This window comes from Pseudochaenichthys georgianus, chromosome 7 (genome assembly GCF_902827115.2).
Source record: "Pseudochaenichthys georgianus chromosome 7, fPseGeo1.2, whole genome shotgun sequence".
Classification (NCBI taxonomy): Eukaryota; Metazoa; Chordata; class Actinopteri; order Perciformes; family Channichthyidae; genus Pseudochaenichthys; species Pseudochaenichthys georgianus.
In genome coordinates this window covers 30,435,694-30,453,477 of record NC_047509.1, presented here as the reverse complement: position 1 = coordinate 30,453,477, position 17,784 = coordinate 30,435,694, and the positions used below count along the sequence as shown (strand labels likewise).

At 42.4% G+C, this 17,784-nt stretch overlaps 1 protein-coding gene across 2 annotated transcripts; it reads left to right on the top strand.

Moving 5' to 3' along the window:
• LOC117449915 (solute carrier family 25 member 45) lies at positions 1-15,122 on the top strand. 2 transcript variants are annotated; one of them, XM_034087844.2, is made up of 7 exons: positions 1-134; positions 573-629; positions 730-773; positions 850-921; positions 1,027-1,215; positions 3,459-3,693; positions 14,609-15,122. In XM_034087844.2, the coding sequence occupies exons 2-7, from the start codon at positions 593-595 to the stop codon at positions 14,887-14,889; spliced, it is 858 nt and encodes a 285-aa protein (XP_033943735.1). In that variant the 5' UTR covers positions 1-134; positions 573-592; the 3' UTR covers positions 14,890-15,122. The 2 variants fall into 2 exon arrangements, with proteins under 2 accessions (XP_033943735.1, XP_033943736.1); XM_034087845.1 differs by lacking the exon at positions 1-134 and adding an exon at positions 159-216.
• Positions 15,123-17,784: the final 2,662 nt, after the last annotated feature.

Below are 17,784 nucleotides of genomic sequence, written 5' to 3'. Positions count from 1 at the left end.
ACTTCCGGGGAACGATCCCTCGTCTACATGAACCACGTGACGATAACCGTTTTTGGACTTCCGGTGTCGTAACTCTTCTATTAAATAGCTCTGGCTCTGACCCTACCCCTTTCATGTGAACGCGCTCTCAGCTGGTGAGAGAAGCCCTGGCTTGATTTACCGAGTTGATATTAACCAGCGTTGAGATTAACCAGCGTCGAGATCTCGTTTGTTAGGGTTAGTTTAGATAACTCAAACATATCCAGGGTTTGAACTGGCTTCGTAGTACAGGGCACAGGTGGCTGCATAGCAGTGCTAATGTCAAAGACACAAACATTATACATTATATTTTTATTTTACCAGGATGCAGTGACACAAATATTTGGGAAGGCTTACCTTCCCTAGCCTACAGCACCCGCCGCCCCTGGCTGCAGTGTTTTTTGTATTACAGTTTTACAGGATTTTGCCAACTTTGATGTAAACATTTACCAGACCTACTGGCTGCTGGACTATAGTCAGGTCTCTTTATAGCAGCTGTAAAGCATTATCTTCATGCATTATCTTTAACACCACGTTGGTGTTCTTCTTCGCAGGTTGTGAATTTGAGGCAGACATGCCTCTTTTAGAATTCTTAGCTGGGAGCATTTCAGGTAAGAAAAACTTGTATTTGTTTTAATTTGTGACAGAAAATAATAGTTGATTAAATAGAATATGTATTAAGGAGTAATATTTGCCTGTTGGTTATTGTAGGTGCATTGGGACTGGCAGTTGGACATCCAGTGGATACCGTGAAGGTACATGACACACTGCAATCTATAAACATTACAAAATGCATAAACCTAGTTTTGTAACCTCATGTTTTATTTGTAGGTGCGCCTGCAGGCCCATTCTGCATACAAAGGGATATTTCACTGTATAGCTAAAACATACTCTGCTGAGGGGGTAGGTGTTTTGTCCTTTTAAATTGTTGCACCTTATAGCTCCAGCCTCCATCACAAAATATGAATGCATATTTAACTCTTTTTTTTGTTGCCTTTATTATATCAGCTCCATGGATTCTTCAAAGGCATGGCATTTCCGGTGATGACCACAGGTATCAACAACTCCATCATCTTTGGCTCATACAGTAATGCCTTAGACTACCTCACTCAGTCTCAGCTCAGCGACCGAAATCAAGGCAAAGATCCTTCTGCTGCACATGTCTTCGCTGCCGGATGCTTTTCAGGCTTTGTGCAGGTAAGAAGGACTGTCATTCATGGTCTGGCTTCTTTCAAAGCACCTTTGTAATTAACATACCCAGATATTACTGGCATGATAGCACCACAAATTCTTCTAAATAGGACATTTCAGGGTGTGAAAACTCTGCATGGTTTAAGCGAATGTCAAGTTTCTCGTTGCATGTGTGTTTCCCACCACAGGTGCAGGGAAATAAGACTTTAAGTATAAAGTGCTACTGGCCCCTAGAGGTTGCAATGTTTATTGTATCCCACAAATAACAAAAAGTCTTGTTGCTAAGAACTAGAATGATCAAGAATGTGACCTGAGCCAGGGGCCCAGGATCATGAAAATCAAACATAGCTTTCAACCATGTACATTTACAGGGTGTCCGCGTGGTCTTACAAAGTATTAAAAGTTGATAAATCAATTTAGCGGGGGGGTTATCTGCTCGTGGACTACCTGAGAGATATACAGCAGGAGAACACGCCGTCCACCACGGAGAATAAACAGAAGGGTAACCATGACAACCATGCTCCGGGGTCTTCTTCGCTGCTTTTGAGGTATTTTGTGGCGGAAGCAGCGCCACTTACAGGCCTGGCATATGTACTACAGCGTTTCCAGCATTTCCAGCGGTCTAGTGTGAACGGACCAAGCGGCAAACTGTGGGGTAGAGCCGGGTTGCGTTCCGATAATCCAAAAATCAGCTCCTAAATTCTAACCCTATCTCCTATTCCTTGACCTCTGAGTGAAACGTCACGGGGTTAAGGGATAGTGGATAGGAGAATTCAAAAGGACTTAGGAGAAGAGACTGCAGTACTTTAGAGAATCCGAATGCATTTTCACTATCCGACGTGTTTATGATGCGCCAGCGGACATCATGAATGTGCGTCTGCTGCTGTGGGCAAACTATGGAAACTACAGTTTTCTATACAGCGGACTACAACATGGATGTTCAATAAGAACCACGGACTACTGTAAACTCATCTAGAGACTCTGCACCGTGCTCTGATGCTGTTGTTTTATGCTTTATGAACGTGGACAACAGAGAAACATATTCTTCATGACCAAAGTTGGAATTGAAATAAAAAAGGAAAGTGAAACTTATGCTCGTCACCCTCTCCCTCCGGTCCACATTAATACAAATGATCCCAATACGTATGATTGTATGAAAATATCTTAAAATCAATACAAATGTATTTATTATAAACGTTTGGCAACTTACCACATACGTTTTAAAATGCTTAATAAGCACCGTAACTTTCATGATATCATTTCTCGGTCATAATCGGTTGTTTCCGTGAACGGCCGACTGTTGAGTGACGGCAAATGCTGCGGCTGTAATGCATTGTGGGGCAGCATTTTCTCCTCTCCTTTCGGTTAGGGAGGTCCAGTGGTTCCTAAGCTAAAGGAGGTTATAAAGGAAGTTTGAAACCTCCTTTCCTTTCATTTGGAGAATTGGAACGGCACTTATCATGGCTGCCACTGAGGGACTTCCGGGTCATTTCACTTGTTAGGAAGGCTCCTAAGCTAAATGGACTATTGGAACGCAACCCCGGTGTCAGTACCATATCTGCTCGGGGTACCATATCTGCTCGGGTGTATTTCCGTCGCATCCGTCATATGACGGATTGTACGGCAACTCAAGAGGGCCATCATACACGGTCAAATTCCGAACATTTAAACATAGCCTACACTTCATTCTTTACTTTGTCCGTTATTATATGTAGAAGATTAGCCGCAAAGCTAGCATCACAGCCACTGCTCCGTTTTCGGAGACTTTGCACAACATTTTCACAAGCTAGGAGTACTTCCATTCACTTCGTCTTGATCTGTAGATGTGATTTGATGTGTCGTGTGTCCCCCAACTCCTCTCCAAAGTTCAGATATTTAATAAAATACTTAGGGGAGTTTCCTGAATTTTCATGCCCAAAGCCAAGCACTAGACCCTGGGTAAATTAAGAGGCTGATCTCAGGCACTTTTGTCCACTTTCCCTGGTGGTAGAAACTCAAGCCAGGCATCCCTGGAATTGTGTCAGAGTAGATGATCAATGCGGCCTTGTTTTTACTGAATGATGTGTTTTTTTTATGAGGAATTCAAATATGAGCTTATTTTTTGGATTTTCGGAGACTTTGCACACGTTGTTCACAAACATTTTCACGCTAGGAGTATAGTCCAATAGTTTCCAAACCAATATTTATTTTGCATTTAAAGCTGCTAAGAATTATGTGTACTTACCCTTTATCTGATCATCTGCCTTCAGGTGTTTGTTTGCGTACCCATCGACCTGGTGAAGGTGCGTCTGCAGGGTCAAACAACAACTGCCCGATACCGTGGCCCTGTTCATTGTGTGGCCACCATCCTGAAGGAGGAGGGTCCCAGGGGTCTGTTCAGAGGAGGGTTGGCCCTCGCCATGAGGGACATTCCCTGCTTTGGACTCTACTTCCTGCCTTACGAAGTCACGCGAAAGGCTCTGACTGAGAGCGGCAAAGAGCCAGGTGGGTGTCAGAGGCAATAGAGCAACAGTACGACCCTCAGTAAATAAACATGTATCCAGGGCAGTTTATGAAAAATGGAAGGTCACTACTACAAATGGTAAATCAAAATATCTAACTTTTTAAATCAAAATGATGAGGAACAGAACAAAAATAGAATTATTCAAAGTTAAAGATCTCAGCCTTTTCCTAAACACACTAAAGGCTTGTTTCTTTCGGATTTCAGTGATACATTATTCCAAAATGTTGTTCTTAGTCAAGATAATCCATCCACGTGTGACGGCCACACATTGATTTAAGGTGTTTTTTCTAAACTGTAGTGGCATGGGAAAAGGTTGAAGGCATGTTGATTATCATGAAATTAAATGAACTATTATACATGTATAATATCCTCGCAACTGCAGTTCTTAATGTTCACTGCTATGTACTGTTTGAGGGTGTGGGTCATTAAGGCTGCGGCCACACGAGGACGAAAACAGCTAAACGCATAGGATTAACGCAAACGCAATCGCAAACAAGCTTCCGTCCACACGCAATAGTTATCCGGATAGTGTCTGTCCACACGAGACCGCTCCGTTTAGCTCCAACCGCTGCAGAAGCTGCAGTACATATGCCGAGCCTGTAGTGGCGCTGTAACTTCCTCCACAAAAGCAGCGAAGAAGCATGGTTGTCATGGTTGCCCTTCTGTTTATTCTCCGCGGTGGGGGCCGAGGGAACCGCGCAGAGTTTTTCGCCAGTCAACGTGTATTAAAGTTTAAATCTTCCGGACAAAATGATAAAAGTGCCGGTCAAAGGTCTTTTTTGTTATTTATTAAGCTTTAAAACAAATCAATAACGACTCTATATATTATAATAATAAAATACACGCAGCCTCTCTTTTTCCTCACTCTCTTCTGACAGCGTCAGTGTCTGTCTCATGCAGCAGCTCATCCAGTAATGAGTGACCCGGCCAAAAATAAACAGTAAAAATAAACATATTTATAACTAGTTTAGGGAGTTTGAGAGGTAATTAACATAGCTAAGGGTGATGATCTGACTTGAAGTGTGTGTTTTGCTGCAGCGGGAGGAGCTGCAGGTGAGCAGAGCTGCGTGTCTCCGTCCTGTCAGATTAGACTTCACTCGCGTTTAGGTCCATATCGAGAGAAAGATAAATAATCTGAATTCAGGGTGCAGTTTACTTTGACGCGGGGGTGAGCAGCAGAGGTGGGGAGAGGCTGGGCTATTGCCTCATCATTATTGCTGTAGATGTTGCACAAACAACTGTAGCATGGTCAATAGCGTCCGGAGCACGATAGCAACTCTGCGATCCGCCATTGTTGTTGTTGTTGGTGGCGAAACACTTCAGCAATGGCGCGGGGTAAGCGGAGGTGAGCGGGAGAGGCGGGGCTATTGCGCAATCACTATCAGTGATCTGAAAATGTTCGGATAGGGCGCACACACGGAGCCGTTTGACCCCCCAGAGAGTTGCGTATGCCTTTCTATCCACCTTGGGACCCGTTATCGTTTCCTCAGTCGTTTAGTGCTGTATTCGGTCGTCCTCGTGTGGCCGAACGGTCTATATGACACTAAACAGTAACGCAAAAGACCGAATCCGCAGCCTAAGCCTCATCTACATATTCACTTGTCGCGGCGCACCCAGGGCGTGTGCGTGTGTGTGTGTGTGTGTGTGCGCGAAACACGTTCTCACTCTCATCCCGTCACATATTGACGGACGGTCAGGGCCCCTCCCCGTCGCTATATTACGTACAGGGTACCCCTTTCCCGCCATTTTCTACGGGCAGGGCGTCCCATAGACCTTCATTGCGGACACAGCGGACCCCTTGCCCGTCAGGCTTCTACGGGCAGGGCGTCCCATGGACCTTCATAATGCCTATTTCAAGGTTCATTTGGCTTTAAAATGCGTTTTGATCTCATTTTATGCGAGTAATGAGTTTTTATTTCTGATTATTTGTGCAGTACATGTACATGATGTTTAGTTTGCTAGTTATGACGAAGATTACTTCATGAATGTGTACACATTCATGGTTGCTAAGGTGGTTGCTATGGACGCTGCAACAGCTCCCAGACCACGTGATCAACAACAATGGCTGTCCTTCGTGTTATTCTCGGTGAAAATGCCTATTTTAAGGTTCATTTGGCCATTAAAATGCGTTTTGATGTCATTGTATGCGAGTAATGAATTTTTATTTCTGATTATTTGTGCAGTACATGTACATGATGTTTAGTTTGCTAGTTATGACGAAGATTACCTTACGTCTGTGAAGAAAATACACGGGGCTCAGAGCCTCGTATTTTTTAAATCTTTTTTTCCTTCTAATTTATTATTCTTTTCAAAATAACACACTGTTATTTGCTCACCAATAACACACAATTATCCTTGCTTTTATTTATTGGTTTAATTCCATAATCTCGGTCTTTTTTGGTGTCCGTCAGGAACTGAATTTCAAAATAAAAATAACCGGAAACAGACGTAGGCCTATAAGGGATATTTCGAGCATCATTGCGATTGTCAAAATGTTTGAGTTTAGGATGGCCGAAGACACTACACTACCCAGAATCCCCAGCTATCGTTTAGGACTACAGTCCCCGTGATTACTCTTCAAGGTCTGGGATTGGATGTTGGAGTGGCAGTGCGCCAAGGTTACAGCGTCAAACAGCTGTTTGAAATGGAACGAAACCACGCCAGACTATCCAAAACTGGAATCGAACGCCCCCCCCAGAACTACACACTACACTATTGTGTTTCGCAAAATGTTCTATGGGACGTCTCTACTGAACGTTTTCGTTTTTCCCACAATTAGAAGTTGCCAGTATTAAACACATTGGTGTTATCAAATGTAAAACATATAATTAATAAATGGGTGAAAATCGCTGTCCATAATGCGCAGCATCAATATATAGCATTAATATACCCACATGACCGCTCATTGATACTTTGTAATTCTACTCCACTACAATTCAGAGGGTAACCTGGTATTTTTACTCCACTACACTTATTTGAGTTACTTTGCAGATTCTGATTAATGATGTGAAATATAAACAACCCTTAAATCAGACTTTAGTTACACCTGAGTGACATTCAGGTAAGGTGATTGTCAAGTGCCAACAATCAGGAGAGATATTTGATAGTTGGTGCTTGAGAAGACTAAACATGTATCTGCAATTGACATTAATGGAAACGAGTAATAAAGTATGCTCGTTATTCTCTACTAATAGTTAATTAAATACTATATATTATGGCTATTTTGCACATCCCTTTCAAGATTTCAAGATTTTAAAGGTGTATTGACATATCATACACAACTTACGGTGTAGTTATGAAATGAATGAAAAACTTGGGTCACAGGTCCCTTAACAGTGCATTACAAGACATCTATCAATATGTGTGTACCTTCACCATTAAACTGTCATATTCTGCACATTTCTTATTCTATCTACATACATAAGAGTATAATCCATATGTATAATATCAGTTAAAATAAGTGCTTCAACATAGTTAACATTGCAGGAAAGCAATATAGTACTTTGTATTTATCTGTAGATAGATACCCCCAACGTTTTTTTCTTATTTAAAAGAAGACCGTAATCTGTTATTTAATGTTTAAATAAAGGTTAATTCGTTTTTCTGTTTTGCACCTCCTCCTATTAATATCTTTGTACATCCTGCACTAAACTGTTTTATTGAAGAGATCACTTATAGTATCTTCTTGATTTTTTATATTCTATATTTCTATCACAGACCTTCTACTTTCCCCCTATGAAAGTATATGTACTCTTAATATTTTTTTAATCAAATATAACACATAAAAACAATAATTCAATAACGTGCTTTAACCACTAGGCACACAAGGTACACACAGACACTTGTATGTACAACATCTGAAGATGTGTAGTTTTATTCATGCTTTCACATAATTGTACAGCATATTGCTATACTATTTCAGACTCAGTATTTACATTCTTACATTCAAAATTCAATCCAATTCAAATCAGTAATATCTTTAAAAACTACAAGTCCTATTATATCAGCTGTGCACCGTTATGGTGTAAATATAACCTATCTATGAATTATATCAAATGTAAAAGTCAGCCGAATTAGTGTTGATACTGCAAGGAGACGTATTGTGTGAAGAGAAATTGAGAAGTTTTTTAATTGTTGATATATTTATGATCCACGTCAAGTATTCAGTTTCGGCGGCATTTCTTCAGTTTTTCCAAAGGTCTTCTCATCAGGGCGCTCTAAATAAAGAACTACGGCATATCTGTAATATGTAATGCAGCCGAACCGTGTATTACAATGCCGTTATGTGATGACTTTCAAAGAGAAAAGCAAGAACACTCGGAATTAAGTATTATTTTAGTCTTTTCAAATGTTTTCCGGATTTCATCTAATATAAACATCAATCCCCAGCATGCATTGCGGCTAAAACATCCAATCAGCGTAGCTGAGAATCTTGGGTAATCGCTCGAAATGCCCACGTCAGTTTCCGGTTATTTTTATTGTTAAATTCAGTTCCTGACGAACGCCAAAAAAGACCGAGATTATGGAATTAAACCAATAAATAAAAGCAAGGATAATTGTGTGTTATTGGTGAGTAAATAACAGTGTGTTATTTTGAAAAGAATAATAAATTAGAAGGAAAAAAAGATTTTAAAAATACGAGGCTCTGAGCCCCGTGTATTTTCCTCACAGACGTAAGGTAATCTTCGTCATAACTAGCAAACTAAACATCATGTACATGTACTGCACAAATAATCAGAAATAAAAACTCATTACTCGCATACAATGACATCAAAACGCATTTTAATGGCCAAATGAACCTTAAAATAGGCATTTTCACCGAGAATAACACGAAGTACAGCCATTGTTGTTGATCACGTGGTCTGGGAGCTGTTGCAGCGTCCATAGCAACCACCTTAGCAACCATGAATGTGTACACATTCATGAAGTAATCTTCGTCATAACTAGCAAACTAAACATCATGTACATGTACTGCACAAATAATCAGAAATAAAAACTCATTACTCGCATAAAATGAGATCAAAACGCATTTTAATGGCCAAATGAACCTTAAAATAGGCATTATGAAGGTCCATGGGACGCCCTGCCCGTAGAAGCCTGACGGGCAAGGGGTCCGCTGTGTCCGCAATGAAGGTCTATGGGACGCCCTGCCCGTAGAAAATGACGGGAAAGGGGTACCCTGTACGTAATATAGCGACGGGGAGGGGCCCTGACCGTGTGTGTGTGTGTGTGTGTGTGTGTGTGTGTGTGTGTGTGTGTGTGTGTGTGTGTGTGTGTGTGTGTGTGTGTGTGTGTGTGTGTGTGTGTGTGTGTGTGTGTGTGTGTGTGTGTGTGTGTGTGTGTGTGTGTGTGTGTGTGTGTGTGTGTGTGTGTGTGTGTGTGTGTGTGTGTGTGTGTGTGTGTGTGTGTGTGTGTGTGTGTGTGTGTGTGTGTGTGTGTGTGTGTGTGTGTGTGTGTGTGTGTTTTTAGAAAAAAAATATATTATTTATTTTGGGAGTGATGCCTAAGTTGATTACATATTATCAAATTGAATAATTCAATGTATATATACGACTGTGCCATAGCTAAATGTGTTAGGTGACGTCTAAAGGTGTGTTTTGCTCCGCTCACCGGTCCCTCACAGCGGGCAGAGCTGCAGGTGCTAATCTCTCTCTCTCTCGTGTCCGGTTATACTTCCCTTGCGTTTATGTCCAAATCCATCAGATCTAGCTAGTTCTTGCCAATGATATGGCTGCTGCCCCTCCCTACACGCAGATCACGCAGACTCAAACCTCATCTTAGGCCCAAATGTGGGCGTGCTCCCCCGCCCCCTGTCAACACTCGTGACACATGAGTGGCCAGCCTAAACAACAATAAGCGCTGCTTGGCAATAGTGTGTGGCGGCAAAGTACATAGACATTTTGAGATTTAGTTTTGCTGGTATTCAACATATTTTGCCAGTCAGTCCGGTAATTATTTACACTCTAAGAAGAGTCCTACACAGACATGGCGTCAAAAAGGAGTAATGTGTGGAAATATTTCGACCAGGTTAGTGAGTGCGGTGTAGAGGTCAAACTATGCCAAATTAAACTTATATATACATGCTATACCTTGCTATACCCGCAACCTCCGTTCCAGCTGAGAGGGTCTTCTCTACAGCTGGTCTGATTGTGAATCGCCTCCACACATGAAAGCTGTAGGCCTATAGCTGTCAAACTGTGATCACCAGTTCAATACATTTGACAAATTCGACTTGGTTTCTACACTTATTTGAACATGTATGTATTTATTTCTAAAAAATTATTGAAAAAAAATTGGGTAAAAAAAAAAAGTTCTGAAAAAAAAATGTTGCCCAATTTTTTTTAATAGGATATGTACATTCCGGTTAACCGTTTTTTGGGGGGTCGAATATTCGAATATACAATTGCTTTCAAATTCCCATCCCTAGTGTGTGTGTGTCTGGCGAATGCGGGTATTCAGAGGGATATTTAAGTTTTCCTCAGCATGGGTTTATATTAGGGCTGTCAAGGGCTGTCGTGTTAATAACGCGTTAACGCAAACAAAAATTAACGCCACTAATTTTTTTAACGCGATTAAAGCATGTGTATTTTTTTTCCTCGGCCGCCCCATAGTTTCAGAGCGCATCGAGTTTAAAATACCATCTGCTGACAGCCCCGCTCCTGCCGCCCGCTTGTGGCAGACCACACTTCCACGCTCACCGGCAGGCACCGACTGGCCATCGGGAGGACCGGGAGGGTGTGTGTATGTGTGGCCCGAGTGAGAGAGAGACTTTACGTGCATTGTTGTTGTTGTTAGCATCTGGTGCTAGCTAGCTGCGCTAACGGATATAAGGAGCTGTTTAAATGAAAACAGAGGAGCGACATTTCGCCACAACTGCACCGAGCACTTGACTTTATGCAGGAAGCCAGACAGCGGGACATTGTAGGAGAAGTCAGCACACTCATGATTGCAGCGTTCAGGCAGCTCCCGTTCGAGCATATGCCTTGAGTTGCACATAGCTCCAACGATCCAACACACATATACACACACATATACACACACATATACACACACATATATACACACATATACACACGCATATATACACACACACACACACACACACACACACACACACACACACACACACACACACACACACACACACACACACACACATCCCATTTGTATTGTATGAGAGAGGTTCCAGGTTGAATTGAGGCGAATATTTGTAATGTTCAGGTTGTTGTGTTTAATATTCATGAGAATATTTGTCATTGTTCAAATGATAATAAACATTAGCATAAAGCATATTTGTCCACTCATATGTTGATAAGAGTATTCAAAACTTGAAAAATATTCCTCTAAGGTACATTTAGAACAGATAAAAAATGTGCGATTAATTTGCGATTAATCGCGATTAACTATGGACAATCATGCGATTCATCGCGATTAAATATTTTAATCGACTGACAGCCCTAGTTTATATATGTTAAAATGCAACGGGGAAAATAACTGAATGTGGATATTGCATCGATCCGACCAAGAAGCACGTCTCCGTGGAGAGGACGTGCACAGATAGAGATTCTCTCCAACACAGGGGGAGATTGCTCCAGGCCCGGTTCCAGAACAAAATGACTCAGGGCGCATCTGAGATTGGAGAGGGTGCAGTGGTAAAGTGCTATTTTTATAAGTAGGGAGTGGACCCAACACCCTCTAGGGGGTCCGAGGGCATGCTACTCCGGGAATATATATTTTTTTAAATATTGAAGTTAAAAGCATCAATCTGGTGCACTTTGAGAGCAAAATGAAGAGATCTATGGATCTATGTGCTCTTTGCTTGATTCATGCCTTCCCAGTCCCTTATCACGTACAAGAGCATGGCGCCAGTTGTTGTAGCCAGTGAAGGCATCTGACTTACTTGAACCGAAATGTCTACATGCATAGCAGAAGATGGCATCTTTTTAACATGAATATTCCAGCCAATCTCTGTTTTGAAACCATGAGCTGCAAAATGAGTGCCTTACCCCACTTTAGGCGAGTTGGGTACTTTTTAAAATATACCTGGGCAGGCTCTGTTTTGCCGAGGTCCTCTGGCACTTGCAGGCCGCCGAGGGGTGGCGGTGTTAGGGGCAACGAAGACGGCTGCTCCGCCTCCGTGGGCGAGGCGGGCAAAGCCGGTGAGTCGGGCGGGAGGACGTTAGGGCCCTTCTCACTTCGGTTAAATGGATTCCTTGCGTCCCTCACTTGCGTAGTTTCTCTGCGACTAGTCCCTCCCACCAGGGAAGCATGGAGAGATGCAAGGAAACCACGAGAAGCAGGGGCCGTTTCTCAATCTCGAGGAAACTGGCTTCCAAGCCAATATTTCAAGGATGCTACGAGTGCCGCCGAAGGACTGTTCCAATCTCCAGCATACTTGGAATTCCACCGAGGCCGCGTCCTTGGTTTGGGGGTAATTTCGAGGCTGCACATGGGTAGACTTCGCGTCCTTAAAATCCCCACAATGCTTTGCACACGGACCAATTTCCCCAAATCTGTGGCGGAAAATGTAAGGCGGGGCCTCTCATATGACGCACACTTGCACACTTGCTAGCCTGTTCCACTCTTCGTTTTCTGAATGCCAGGAAGGATTCTTGCCTAGCTTCTGAAGCAAGTGACTCGGAAAACATGTGCTACCAAGCAAGCATCCTCGCGATTGAGAAACGGCCAGGGAAATTAGTTTTAAGAGCAATGGGACGTCCTTTCCTCCGGAGCGTCACGTGAAGCGACGTCCGTTTGTGATGACGTCGCACAGCTGATCGTCTGACAGCAGCTCTGTCCCCGTTATTTTCACCCCCGCCTACACATTTACTGACACAAACATTTGTATCATCTGTTGTAGACCCAAATAAATCAAATCAAATAAGAACTCATTCTCAAAAAAGATGAACGCCATTCTTAAAATGTATAAACGAACATTAGTTGGATTAATATTGATTAGAGTGCACAATAGAAATAAAATAATTGAGAGAAGAAAAAGAGATATGTTATCTATCAAAACCCAGCTAGATTAACATTCATTGGATTGCACACTTTGTTTGTTTGGATATGCAGCAAATTAACATTTGAAATGGCACTTAATGACTGACTGAATGGAAATGACAATAAATGAAAATGTAAAACGAAAAAAGTGATCATGAAAATGTTTCCAATAAATGAATAAAATGATTTTTGACCACTTTGTTGTTCAGATATATCACATATTTGTAACTAAATTATACATTAATTGAAACAAAACACGGTATAAACTGAGGAGTGACTCCAGTGAGGTTCATGTATTTTCTTCACTCCGCTGGGAAACTGCTCTCATGTCAAGAAGCATCAGATCAGTGCATGCACTGCATCGTCCAATCAGTGAGCGATACACAGTAAGGGGGCGGGGCGAGTGTCTGAGGATTTCATCGAAGGATGGTCTGGTGGTTCCTCGATTATAGCTCCTCCATTAGCACTCCTCCGGCAAAAATAAGGCCATTGGGACGCTACTCAAGATGGCGCAGACAAATCAACTTCCGGTGAGACAGAGGAGCGAGGAAATTAAAAATAAGAGAAGTGAGAAAGGGCCTTAGTGTCCACCACAGTGGCCGCGGTAACGTAATGTCCCCATGATCTGAACTGTTATTATCTGCAATAGATGCAGTGTTACTGCTGGCAATAAGGGCTGGTTGTTTTAACCATTTTCTGATGTCCATCATTGACTGCTGTGTAAGCACCTTGCAGATGAAGAACGAGCAGCGGCATAGGTCACGTGCACCTGACATAATAACGTTACTTACCGTTTAAATTGACCAAATAAATGCAGCAGACAATGTTATTTAACCACAATTACAATTTATTTTATTTCAACTATATTCTTCTTCTTATTATTATTACTATTATATATGTAATATTTTTCACTTTTTATTGTTTTCACTTTTAATTTTTCAAATGAAGGTACATAACGACTCAACTGAGGGTGCAATGCACCCTTATGCACCCCTGTAGAACCGGTCCTGGATCGCTCCTTTGTGCCACGCCGATCACCGTGTTTTTCTTTTTGTGGATTAGGCTATAGCCTAAATAGGCCCACAAACATTTCCGTTTTTTTTGCTGCCGACGGGTGCAGGAGCAACAGTTTTTTGTCAATTAACTATAGTGGCTTGGATTAGGCAGTAAAGACAATTTCGGTTTATCGCCGAGCGGACTTTTTGTTGAGTTTTGTTTGTCTGGAAAACTGTGAATATAATTGAATAACGTATAAAACCTGTCTTTGTTTATTTTGTGAATGTGTGGATATAGACTGTAGTAAATACACTTCCGTGCGGACTATTTGGTGGAAAGAGTAGATTGTGCGTTTATCAGTTATGTTTGCCTTTAATATATTATTTATTTCATATCAAGAACCCCTTGTGTGTTTACAGCTATTTTTGATAGTTGATCGTTACACACGTGACAGGTGGTTTATCAAGATGCTGATTAAACATGATTATCACACAGGTGCGCTTTGTGCTGGTCACATTAAAAAGCTATTATTATTATTTGTTTTTGTCTTGAAAACATTTTTTTTTAAATTAGAACTTCACCTTAGGGTTACAGAAATGCATTTCTTATTCACAGATACCTTACAGAATCAGTTTGACCACCATGTGCCTCGTACAGTTTGTAACACACAATTGCTGCACTCCTCTTTAATGGCTGTGTAGGCTACATGTAGGTACGGTACCCACTGACCCAAACATGCTCAAATAGATGTTTATAGTTTCCAGAAGTTTCCTCTCAAACTGTTTTTTTGAATATGACAATGAGTTCATACTCAATGGCCTCCAAAGTAAAAATATTGAATTAACAAGTTTCATTCAGCGTTGCGCACTTAATCTTATCTCATAATTTTTCTGTCCTCAGGTACATTTGCAATACTGATGGCGGGCGGCGTGGCGGGCGTGGTGACCTGGGCCTTCGCCACGCCCATGGACGTGGTCAAAGCCCGGCTCCAGATGTCGGGGGCCGGCGGGCGGGAGTACAGCGGGGTCCTCCACTGCATGAGAGTGAGCTTCAGAGAGGAGGGAGTGAGGGTCTTCTTCAAAGGCCTTACCCTGAACAGCCTGAGGGCCTTCCCCGTCAACGCTGTCACCTTCCTCACCTACGAGAGTCTCATGAAACTTTTCTATCCGCCGAAGAGATGACATATTTAGACTCTCTAAAAGCCTGAAAACACTCCACCTGAACAAAAAGTGATGAAGATGTTCAGATTGAGCACCCTGTGAATTGAACTGCCTTAAACAAGGATATCAGATTAAGCTGCACATTATGGACATCAAATCTATCATAGGCTACTTGACAAAATATGAATGTAAACAATGCTGCGGACCGACAAGTGTTTATTTCCAAGCATTTTATTCTTCCGAACTGGACACAAACAGTGAATGATTTCCTAATAAAAACAATACAAAGAATGTAGAGGATTTCTGGTGCCTGGTCCATGGAGTTTTTCCTAAAAACCCCACCAAGAAACAACTAGTGGATACGAACAGGAGTCTCCTTTGGCAGTCTCAACTAATTGTTAATCAACAGTCTCAGTGTCATTTTTGATGTGCTGCTTCCTTTGTCAGCTCCAGGGGCGGACTGGCCATTGGGAATACCGGGAGTTTCCCCGGTGGGCCGGTGCTGTGTGTGGGTCTTTTTTTTTTTGCCTAAATCCTACCGGCCCACATTTGTAAGTGTTCCGGCCCAGCCCAGTGGGGTGTGGCCAGGGTTGGTTTGTAACGGAATACATGTAACGGTGTTACGTAATCAGAATACAAAAATCAAGTAACTGTATTCAGCTCGCGTTACATTTGAAAAACGAGTAATCTGATGACAGTTACTTTCGTAAACCTGAAGTGAATACATTTTGAATTATTGGTGGAAAGATTTCCTCACAACATTTTATATTCATTACTAAAGGTACAGCCGAATCATCACAGCGCACAAAACCGCGCAGATGGACCAAAAAGGCGAGCGTTTGAAAAAAATGTGCGGGTCCGCTCAGTGAAACAATAACAACGTAACATGGAGGAACAAAAGTCTGCGTTTAAATCGTGTGTGTGTAGAGGTGTCAGCCACACCGCTCTTTAGCCTTTCTAATGATTCTGAAGGTAAACACAGTGAAGGCGGTGCGTGAAAGGCGGTGCGTGAAAGGCACTGCGCGCTCCTCTTCTCAGAGGCTGAGTTAACCCTCCCGCTGCCTCCTGGTGCTGCAGAGATTTCATGAAGTGAAGGAGGTGTTCCTTCTATAAAACAGCTGTGGGCAGCAGATACTGTGAGAGTCACAGACATGAATACATAGATCAAGGCAGACTGGTGCACACACTCTCCTGTTTTGCCAATCCGGTGCTTAAACAAATATAGCTCTACACCCCTGGCCGAAATCTCCTGAAAATGAAGTCCGAGTTCGACATTTTAATTAATGTCCTGCCGACACTGGCAGGACAGAAGGCGACACGCCCTTTCTAAGATATGTCCTCACATCCCAAGCTGCATCCCCAACAAGTTTATTATGTTGTTACAACAGGGTTCAGGGGGAGTGACTGTACGGCTGTACCCGTAGGATAGAAAAGGGGGAAGTGACCTCTGACTCAGAGGTCGCGCGGCTGTGGAGAAGAACGTGTTGCCCACATTCTGTTACTGAGTTTAGGCTAGTTAGCTAGCAGGTTTATTGTTTTGGGTGCAGTCACTTTTGCCTCCACTTGCTGTTCAAATAAATGTTGAAAGAAAAAGTTAATCTGTTTACAGTTCCGTTTTATATGGGTGTTGAAGAAGAAGAAGAAGAAGAATTGGGAGGGATGAAACCCTCTTTAATGGTCACACATGCAGAGCACACACAGTGAAATGTGTTCTCTGCTTTTAACCCATCCTAGTACCAGGAGTCTAGTACTAGGAGCAGTGGGCAGCTATTGCACAGCGCCCAGGGAGCAATGGGAGTGAGGGGGGAAGGGGGATGTCCGGTGCCTTGCTCAAGGGCACCACGGCAGGGCAGGAGGTGAACTGGGACCTCTCCAAGTAGAAGTACACACTCCAAATAGGTCTGGTCGGGGACTTGAACCGGCAACCCTACGGCTCGCAGTCCAAGCCCCTACTGACTGCCATAGATTTAGTCCCTAATTTTGCTCTCAAAATGGACCAGATTGATGCATTTAACTTCAACATTTAAAAAAAAATCTTCCCGGGGGAGCTTGCCCCCGGACCCCCCTAGAGGAGGTGAGGTCCACCACCTGCCCACACCCCCTGTTAAATGTTTTCACCCACATTGAGGATGCTTCCTACGCCCATGTTTTATTCCATGTGTCAAGTCAGGCAAATTGGGTCCAAATGTTATTGCATCAAGGCAAGGCAAGGCAAGTTTATTTATATAGCACTTTTCAACGCAAGGCAATTCAAAGTGCTTTACAAAAAAAAATGAAAGACATTAAGCATTAAAAAAGAAAAGCTAATAGAATAAACATTAAGGAAAAAAAAAGATCTGTTAACATTAAAATCACTAAATATATGCTGTAACTATTTTGCTCTAGGCAACTCAAGGGCTGCTCAGGTAATGTGATATGTGTGTGATAATGGTCCAAAATAACATAAAATGCATAGGGTTTTTTGTTAAGTAACATACTTTCGCCGCCGGCCGGCCGATACATGCCGCGCATTAAGTGGGCCTGTCTGTCAATTAATCCCCGGGCCACTTTTTCCCCCGAGTCCGCCCCTGGTCAGCTCTATACACATTACACCTTTTGCACGGTGGAAATAAGACCACTGAGGTGGGGGTTTTATGTTGCAAACGGTAGATGTTTTTGACAGCCAAGCTAAGTAAGGTCCCTGGTCTTAAAACCATTACCTATACCATAACCATTTTTGACATCAACAATAGATCAACCACCTGTGTGCTATGTGCAAAGGGTCACTTGTTACAAATTCAGAGAAAATCTACCAACTCCGAGGTTAATTATTTTGGTTTTCTGACCCACAACCTTCACGGTTTAGGTTCACTCTCACCGCTCTCATCAGCATTGATTTCAGCAGGCAGAGTTTTCTTTTAGCAAGAAATCACAACA

Excerpts from the sequence above, each read along its gene's own strand:
- LOC117449915 (XM_034087844.2), top strand. The coding sequence starts at position 593 with ATGCCTCTTTTAGAATTCTTAGCTGGGAGCATTTCAG. Across the intron at positions 630-729 it reads CTTAGCTGGGAGCATTTCAG|GTGCATTGGGACTGGCAGTT; the intron begins GTAAGAAAAACT and ends TGGTTATTGTAG. Across the intron at positions 774-849 it reads ATCCAGTGGATACCGTGAAG|GTGCGCCTGCAGGCCCATTC; the intron begins GTACATGACACA and ends TTTTATTTGTAG.